Below are 10,143 nucleotides of genomic sequence, written 5' to 3'. Positions count from 1 at the left end.
CTAGGTGACCTTAAGTTCCGCAGGGTTTTCACTGCTGCTGTAGCTCGCTTCGTACCAGCAGGATGCATAACGGAACCCCGTCCAAAAGTTTTCTACTGAAGCGGATGTTCTAGCCAATGAGCGTGACAAACTTTGTCAGGCCGATCCCGGATATCCCCGTATCATGTATCTCAACACGGAGATTCGGCAGCTTGTGAACGTAAATAAGCGAGAAGAGCATCTGAAGACTTGCAACACGTAGCCATCGTGTCGAAAGCCTCCCTCCCGATGCAATATGCATGTTGATGCTGAAAAATTTGAATCCTGCAGGAGTAGACTATCTAGCCAAGGTCCTCAACCTCTCAATGGCCACTCTCGTCATTCCAGATATCTGGAAGATGGGGAGAGTGGTCTCATTACTCAAACCGGGGGAACCAGCCAACAAAGGAGAGTCTTATCGCCCGATAACACTCCTTTCCCCGGTAGCGAAGACACAAGATGCCTTGCTGCTCCCGTATTTTACGAATCACCTGGCACCAGCGAAGCATCAACATGGTTTCCGTAAAGTGCACAGCACAACAACAGCACTTAACGTCATAAACACTCAGATAAAACGTGACCTAAACCGCAACCCCTGTGAGAGAACTATTCTAGTAGCGTTGGATCTGTCAAAGGCGTTTGATACCGTCAGCCACTTCACGCTGCTAGAAGACATAGAGACCTCCTCTCTCCCACAGAGGCTCACTAGCCGGCAGTACTTGGGGCAAAGACAAACAAACGTTGCTGGAAACATACAAGGTAATTGGCCGGCCGGTTCTAAATTACGCAGCAGCAATGTGGTCGCCGGGGGCAAGTAGGACGCAGTGGATGAAGCTGCAGACGCAACAAAACACTGCACTTCGGACAGCGACGGGATGTTTTTTGATGTCGCCAGAACACCACCTGCATGACGATGCGAAAATGCTCCCCATAAAGGAGCACAACACAATGCTCTGCCACAGACGTGGACACCCGAACAGACACTTGCTTGCAGAGGAGCCCTCGACAAGGCATGTCAGAAGACATCTATATGAACTGACGGACGACGTCCAGAGGATTATAAAGCAACCTGGACCCGTCAGCTTACCGACAGGCCCTGAACGGCATTCACAAGGAGTCAGTCTCAAGTTATGTAGACTCCAGACCTGTGAATGCCGTTCTACGCACACAACCACCTGACATCGACGAGCGGAGCTTCGTCTGCCTCGGGAGACTAGGACCGCAATAGCCCAACTTCCCTCTGGCTACTGCAGTAGGTTAAACTAAGTGTCCGGCATGCGGAAAGACACCACACGACTCAAAAAATCTCTCCGTATTACCGGAAGACCCCACACAATTAATGCCTTGGACCCTTTGGACTAGAGGAATACGCCGACGATCCACGCCGCCGCCGCCGCCGTTTTTTGTGATTTCTCACGCGCCGCCGCAGAGTTACGAAAATATCGGCGCGGCGGAGGCGGCGGCGTTCGGCGCCTAAGGAATTTTGTACAAAATTTTCATGATGTATGTACATTGAAATACATCGTTTGAAGGAACTAAATACTACTCGTATAAAAACACAATTTTACGGAATGAAAATTACATTTTTAAAGGAATTCTTTTTATCATAATTTGGGCCACTGGACAAGAATATGATCTCCTTTGTTTTTCCAAAAATAGCGTAACTCAGAAAAAACATAGGTAACCTATTTTCGATCGAAAGCGTTTATTACAGTTAAATTAAGATCAAATACTGGTAATCTAACGATTTTTTCCACAGTAGACAATTCTTTTCAATACTATTTTTTTATATTATATTATAAAACAACAAAAAAGTTAAAACATATCAAAAACTTTATGCCCAACGCTGACGAGATGACATGATAAGATTAGTAGCCTCATGGCTCTTTGGAATCTATCTTATGGGCAGTAGCGCCGGCGTTTCCAGATGCGCCGGCGTCGCCTCCGCCGCCGATTCTTTTTGAAGTTGACCACGCCGCCGCCGCAAAGCCTGTCGGCGTAAACCTCTACTGTGGACAGACCCTGTACAGGCTGCACGCTTCTTGGGACTTCCGTTTGTTGAGCTTGACGACAACGACTGAGATACCAACCGGTCTGGGCGGGGTTGTTGTAGCCGCTACAGCAACAACAACAACAACTGGAAGAAATTTTAGCCTCTAGACTTATGTGGGCTGCGAACATCACGAAACGTATCAGTCCCAATCAAATAGCTTACTGAAAAGGTTGTGGTACTATAGACGCAACCACTTATTTTCAAACACACTTTCGTCCAAAAACCACTTTTAGGTACTGTCCGTCGATTTCCAAAAAGCGTATGACCGTATCGGCGCCCACATTATCTTAAGGCAACTAGAGAAATGGAAAATCGGCCCAAAAATCACGAATCTTATTAAAAGCTTTCTCAAATACAGGAAATGTATGGTAAAGTAAACGGATATCTTTCCTCTACGTATCCACTTGATAATGGTATCCCACAGGGATCACCATTATCTGCTTGCCTATTGATAATAGCATTCGATAAAATCACTCCACTCACAAAAAAGGAACAGTCCGGCACCTTCGCCTTGGTCTCCAGGCTGTATCGGAGATACAGCCGCTAAATTTAAACGTAGAATACGTGGTACGGTTAAGAGCATATCCGTCAAAAACGAAAACACACACGATGAAAAAATATCGATAACAGAAGCGATAATAATATCGATAGCAAGATCGATAAAAATATCGATAAAAAAATCGATGAAAATATCGATATCAAAATCGATAATATCGACAGCAAAATCGATGGCCAAATCGATAAAACATCGCTAGAAATATCGATAACTAAATCGATTACAAAATCTATCAAAAATCTATAACAAAATCGATAACAGAGACGATAACAAAATTGACAAAAATATCGATAACAAAAGCGATAACAATATCGATAGCAAAATCAATAAAAATATCGATAACAAAACCGATAAAAATATCGAAAACAAAAGCGATAACAATATCGATAAAAATATCGGTAACAAAACCGATAAAAATATCGATGACAAAATCGATAAAAATATCTACAACAAAATCGACGAATATATCGATAACAACATCGATAGCAAAATCAATAATAATATCGACAAAAATATCGTAAACAAAACCGACACAGTACCGATTATTATATCGATAAGTCCCGAGAATCCCGAAAATCTCTAAAATCCCGAAATAGTTCCCGGGTTGAGTCTCTGTGCCTCTATCTATATCTTTTTCTCTACAACTGCCTTTATTTTAATCTTTCTTCCTCTATCTTCATCTCTACTTTTATCGGTATCCTCATCCTCATATTTTTCTCTATATTTATATATGTTTGTTGAATAAAAGACTCGACGTAATTACCAAACACGTTTATTCAATGCAGCGATCAAAAAAGGAGAGAAACTTCAATACAAGANATACAAGTGTAGTACAATAGTTAGCAAAAATGAATTAAATGAGAACGATTATGAATTAGTGAAACACTTGCACAGGGTGCATAGCTTGAATTGAAATGAACAATATAAATATTAGACATACTGCCCGGTCGGAGCATCTGCTTCGATATCATCAGGTTGGAAAAGCAAGCATAGTTTCTGCACTGCCCGGGTGCACAATCCGTATGCGGTCATTAGGGTCGCGTTGCGCGCCAGTCCATCACTGCCTAGGTGAACTTCTGTGATGCGACCAAGTCGCCAGTGTGTTGGAGGTAGGTTCTCGTGTCTAACCAATACGATATCACCAACCTGGATGTTCTCGACACGTTGCCGCCATTTACTCCGCGATTGTAGAGTTGACAGATACTCTTCGCTCCACCGGTGCCAGAATTGTTGATGGAGGCAGCGTAACAACTGCCAATGCTTTAGATGATTAACTGGAATTTCCGCTACCTCAGGTTCAGGCACTGCGATGAGTGGAGCGCCAATGAGAAAGTCTCCAGGCGTTAATGCGTATTTGTCCTCAGGGTCATCACTCAGCGGAATAAGTGGGCGTGAATTCAGACAGGCTTCAATGCGGGCCGCCAGTGTATGCAGCTTGGAATACCACATTGCCTGGTTACCTACGACACGTACCAAATGTCGCTTCGCTGACTTCACCGCCGCCTCCCACAGTCCACCTTGATGGGGAGCGCTAGGCGTAATAAAGTGCCAATGAGTCCCAAGATTAGCAAGGTATTGTTGATTCTGGCTGCTGTGCCAGGTGGCTAAATCTTCCTGCATTAGCCGATTAGCACCGACGAACGTCGTGGCATTATCGCTGTATAGGTCTCGGCACTGGCCGCGTCTGCTAACAAAACGCGTGAAAGCATCAATAAAGGCCATGGATGACAAGTCATCCACCAACTCGATATGCACAGCTTTGGTTGCCATACAGACGAAAATTGCCAGATAGGTCTTCACGGTAGTCCGACTTCGTTTGGTGCCAATGCGTATCGTGAAAGGCCCACAGTAGTCCACGCCTGACGCCAGGAATGGTCGTGCTACGTTGACTCGTTGTCGTGGTAATGAGGCCATCTGTTGCGTAATAGTAGCTCCACGGTGTCTTCTGCAAATCACGCACTTATGGATGACGCTGCGTACCGCTTGCCTGCCATTGATAATCCAAAATCGGTACCGCAGAGTCTGTAGCATTAATTGTGTACCACCGTGAAGTGTGTCGATGTGAACTTGGAGTATGAGCAGCCTAACTAAATCGCTGACCTTCGGAAGTATAGTTGGGTGGCGATGTTCTTCTAGCAACGCGGAGTTAGTAATGCGTCCACCTACCCTTATGATGCCATGGTCATCCAAGTATGGGTTAAATGGGAGCAGTGGGCTTGAATTTGGTAAAGTTGTTCCTTCTCGCAAATAATGTAAGTCTCGAGGAAACGCGGACGCTTGATCAATACGAATGAGCAATTCAAGCGCGCCATCCATCTCTTCCGTTGTCACAATACTCTGCCGGAGAAGGCGTTGCCTTGGTAACCAGCGGAGGATTATAGCTGTAGTTCGGAGGAGTCGTTTTATGGAACTATACCGTTGTGTTAATGGAATCTGGCGCCCATCAATGAGTCGTGTGGTAAGCTGATATTGAATAGAGGACACGAACGTAAGAACTCTGACCTTTTCCTCACTGTTCGCAGCAACGCGTTCGTCAGCCTGTAACTCGGGCGCCGAATCAAAGGGGTTACACCACGGCTGGCGCAATCCGCTGGATTCTGGGCCGAACGTACATAGTGCCAGCAATCAGTAGAAGTCAGTTGTTGTATTTGGCGGACCCTGTTGGTGACATATGGTTTCAACAAAATTGGCTGTTTGCGTAGCCAAGACAGGACTACACTGGAGTCCGACAACAAATACACAGAAGCCTCCTCCAAACTTAGTGCCCTGCGAACCGTGCCAATCGTTTTAGCCAACAGCAGTGCTCCACTCAGTGTCCAGTCTAGGGATCGTGGTGCCTTTAAGCGGCGCAACCTTTGTACGAGCGGTGAGCAGCGATACCAGCACACTTCCATCAGTGTCAATCGTATGTGCGTAAACCACCGCAGCGTATGCCTTCTGACTGGCGTCACAAAATCCATAAAGAGTAGTCCGATTAGTTGTACTCATACCCAGCCATCGAGGTACTCGAACTTTATTGAGGGTAACCAAATCACCGCGGAATTTCGACCAAATTCGGCACAGATCTTGAGGTAGTGGAGTATCCCAACATACACCCGAGGCCCAAAGACTCTGTATAAATACCTTGCCTGATATAACGACCGGCGCCAAAAATCCAGTGGGATCATACAGCTGGGCTACTTCACTAAGAACTCGCCGCTTCGTCAGGAGTCCATATAGTGGTTCAGAGATACCTTGAACAACAGCTCGTCCCTTGCGGGGTCCCAGCGCAGGCCTAGCACTGTAGCTATGGGGGCGTCAATGTTGCGTTCAGCTACTGAGGAGGATTCACCAATTTGTTCGAGTACGGCAGCTCTATTCGAGTTCCACTTTCGAAGCGTGAAACAGCCTGCCGATAAAATCGTCGACACGTTATTCGCCAACGTAACCGCCTCGCTAACCGCAGTACAGCTTGTGTGAAAGTCATCGACGTAAAATGAGGAAAGAATGGCACTGCGCGCCGAATCGGCCTGATTAGGATCGCTCACCAAGCTATAGTTGTCGACTGCGCACTGACGCAATGATCGCACCGCATTATATGGGCTGCACGCCATGCCATATGTTACCGTTTTCAGCTGATATATGGTAACTTCCTCGATGGGTGAGTCGCGCCATAAGATCCGTTGAAGATCTCTATCTTCCGGTGCCACTAACACCTGGCGAAACATCTTTTCAACGTCAGCCGTGAGAGCAATTGCGTAACGTCGAAATCGGAAAATAATATCCATCAGCGAGTCTTGAATAGTTGGACCCACCAGCTGTACATCGTTAAGCGAAACACCGGTTGACGTTGGCGCTGAGGCATTAAAAACGACGCGGAACTTCTCCATCACGGCGTGATGCGGGATGTAATATGTACGAGGAGAATCATTGGCGATACCTAAGGCTCCTATATGCCCTAAGTCGATGTATTCCCTCATAAACTCCACATATTGGGTCCGCATTTGTATATCGGAGGCAAGGCGGCGCTCCAAGCGATAAAATTGTTGTAAAGTNAAGGCTCCCATATGCCCTAAGTCGATGTATTCCCTCATAAACTCCACATATTGGGTACGCATTTGTATATCGGAGGCAAGTGGTGGAGCATTAGATCGTATTGGTAAGCGCACCATGTAACGCCCTTCTGGTGTTCGTGAGTGAGTCATTGAAAATAGGTGCTCACATTCGTCATCAGCCATACGGTCGACATCAGGCCCCCGTCGAGCTCCCAAAAGCGGCTGACAATCTCGTCCAACCGAGACTCTTTCAAAATATGGGCACCATACGAGCGTAAGCATGGACCGCTGGTCGAATTCGCGGAGGCTGGCCCGAAAATGACCCAACCCAGACGCGTAAGTTGAGCATGTGGCTCATTGTGACCACCTCTGATAGTGTCTCCTTCCAAAATGAGACCCCAAACGTCAGCTCCTAATAGAAGGTCAATTCTTCCCGGAGTACCAAACTGTGGGTCTGCCATTTGCAGACCAACCAAGTGTCCATACTGATTCCCATCAATCTGCGCTGTTGGCAGCACTGAAGTAATTGATGTGATGACCAACGTTTGAACTGCCAAAGAAAATTCTGAGTGGGTTGATTTGAGCGTTATTGCCACAGCGCCCTTTGTACGTGTACAGGATAATGCACCAATGCCCTCGACCGCGACCTCATAACTGCTTCTGCGAAGACTCAGAGCATTAGCAAAACGCTCAGTAATAAAACTTACTTGTGATCCAGGGTCGCACAAAATCCTTGCCAGTCGTTCCTCCGAATTGTCACCAGAAACATATGCGCATGCTGTTGCGAGAAGTATTGTCTGATCACCCTGAGCATGGCATCCAATCACAGAGTCAGATAGTCATAACGAAGGTTGAGCCGGTGCTACTAGTACACCCGGCTGCGATGAGGTGGTGGTAGTAGCCGCTACCATCCTTGATGAAGGCGCGGCAGGCTTTAGTTCGCGACAGAATATGGTGTTGTGTTTGCGGCCGCATTGGCGACATCCTCCAGAGGAGCACTGCTTAGATGCATGCCCCAACCTCAAACAATTAAAGCATAGGCTCGACTTCCTAAGGGCCTCAAAACGCTTCTCCGGTGGTAAATCCAGTAGAGTTGGGCAGCGCATGACCCTATGTGCCCCTCGACAATACTGACACTTCCCTTCCTCTGTTAAAAGGTTGCATTTCACAGTGCGCGCGGTTGGTGACCGCTGTAGCTGACGACCGGACACTGTGTCTGTACCATCGCCGATCCGAACAAGCTCGGTCGACAGACTCTGTGCTCTTTGCTCCAAGAATTCCATTAGATCCGACAAACTAGACAATTCCGTTGGGGAACAGTGCATGCACCACTCGCGCTTTGTTAACGGAGGTAGCTTTGATACCACAATAGGTACCGTAAGTGCATCCCACTGTTGAAATGGCAACTTCATAACGGCTAACGCGCGCAAAGAACCGCTAGCCACATCCACTATATTCAGCAAAGACTTTGCCGATTCATCTGCTGCCAATGAAAGGTGAAGGAAACGCGCCACATGAATTTCTGCCAACTGCTTGGGGTTGTCATACCGCTTCTTCAAAGCTGCCCACAGTTCCTCGTAACCGCCAGAGTAGAGACCACCAACTAACGGCACCGCTGAGGATGGAACAGCTTGCCGCAATTTACCGAGCTTGTATGCGATGGGTAAATCTCGGTTGTGCACTAAAGTCTCGAACGCATCCTTAAATGCCAACCAATTATGTAATGCGCCGTCAAAGGTCGGAATATTTAATCGCTCCAGCTTTAATTCCATCATTGAATCGACATCGGGTTTGCTGGGAACCTCGGACGAATCACCAGCAGTCACACCCCAACGCATAAGACTGGCACATAATTCGTTGTACATGTCCTCCGTCGAATCCCACCATGCGGCATGCACATCCCACTCCTCTTCCTTGGCGGCGCTAAGGAGCGCTTCGTGGTTTGCAAGCATGCGCTCGTAATGGGAGTTCGCGGACTTCAGCAGCTGCTCAGCCTTAGATGCATCTAATTCGCCGGTGCGCGCTTTCCGCACTTGCTCCAGTGCACGGGCAATAGCCGATGCATGAAACTTACGCAGATTTATTTCTGCCATTTACATATATATTTACGTACCAGTGTAGAATACAATGTGTGGTTATGGCAGTACACGTATCTTGCGCGATCCGAATTAAATCCAATGATATCGCAGCAATCGTTTGAAATTACGTAAAAATTATAAATTCGCGAAATTAAGCAACTTAAACTATTAATTTTCGCACGGTTCTTAGACCTCACAGGAGGCAACAAAAATTATGTTGAATAAAAGACTCGACGTAATTACCAAACACGTTTATTCAATGCAGCGATCAAAAAAGGAGAGAGACTTCAATACAAGAGTAGTACAATAGTTAGCAAAAATGAACTAAATGAGAACGATTATGAATTAGTGAAACACTTGCACAGGGTGCATAGCTTGAATTGAAATGAACAATATAAATATTAGACAATGTTTTTATTTTTATGTTTATCATTTTATTCATCTACATATTCCCTTATATAAGTAAAGTGTTTAAATTAACCTTGGTCTTCAATGTTACCTTTGTCTTTACGCAACTTAGTTTTTGTTTTTAATTTTAACTTTGCCTTTATCCTTTTCTTTATCTATGTACATACTCACCTTTACTTTTATTCTTGGATTGGTCTTTTTCTAAGTGTTGTTTCACTTCAAAAAGTTTTCGCGTATTATGCATACATGTGTTCATACCAGGGTTGTTGCGAATATTCGCATTAATTTTAATATTCGCATTCGCTTTCGCATTCGCAATAATCAATGCGGATCATTTGCGAATGCGAATATTGAAGGGACCGAAAATAACAGTTTTTTTTTTACCAGTTAAACTTGGCCAAATATTTTTTATTCCCAATTAAGTCTTTTCCGGATAATAAACAAACCGCTTCACAGTGCTGTGTCTCCATATAAAAAGTGGGCAAAAATAGAATGGACGGATTGGAGTAAAAATTCGTTTCTTGGTGGATTAGAGTACGGAGATTTCAAAAATCAATTTTTTTTTACCTAGCTCTTACATTTTTCATGGAAACTGAGATTGAAACTGCAAAATTTGATATTCAGAAGTAGTTCCAATACTGAGTAGTTATTTTATTATTTATACAGGGCGTTTTCCTAATAATATTAAAGACTTCAAGGCTTCATTCTATGGCTTAATTCATGGCAAATAAGATTCCCTATATCTCTCTTACGCAAACCCTCTAGGAATGGCAGCTACTTTCATTTTGGTCCTTTTTGACTACAAAATGTTTTTTTAAATTGATTATATCTTTTGGTGTGGATGTCACACGCTTAAAAAATTTGATTCATTCAAGACGACATTAAATACTCAAAAGACAAATATAATTTTGTTTTCCTTTTTATTAGTTACTTCGCACGAACAAGAGTTGTTGCAAAATACTGAATCAAAAATTATTTGTTTTATCTAACGCCGTT

The 10,143-nt window shown here is 44.9% G+C and overlaps 2 protein-coding genes across 2 annotated transcripts; both read right to left on the bottom strand.

The window, feature by feature from the left end:
• Window positions 1-3,557: 3,557 nt before the first annotated feature.
• LOC108367034 (uncharacterized) lies at window positions 3,558-4,943 on the bottom strand. The gene has a single exon (XM_017621556.1). The coding sequence runs from the start codon at window positions 4,941-4,943 to the stop codon at window positions 3,558-3,560; it is 1,386 nt and encodes a 461-aa protein (XP_017477045.1).
• A 2,557-nt stretch (window positions 4,944-7,500) lies between these two features.
• Window positions 7,501-8,754, bottom strand: LOC108367032 (uncharacterized). Its single transcript, XM_017621555.1, has one exon. The coding sequence runs from the start codon at window positions 8,752-8,754 to the stop codon at window positions 7,501-7,503; it is 1,254 nt and encodes a 417-aa protein (XP_017477044.1).
• Window positions 8,755-10,143: the final 1,389 nt, after the last annotated feature.

The sequence above is a fragment of the Rhagoletis zephyria genome, unplaced genomic scaffold, assembly GCF_001687245.7.
Source record: "Rhagoletis zephyria isolate East Lansing unplaced genomic scaffold, Rhagoletis_zephyria_1.1 Rzeph_scaffold_02508, whole genome shotgun sequence".
NCBI lineage: Eukaryota > Metazoa > Arthropoda > Insecta > Diptera > Tephritidae > Rhagoletis > Rhagoletis zephyria.
The sequence above is the reverse complement of the archived record's forward strand: the minus strand, read 5'-3'. Positions and strand labels throughout refer to the sequence as shown.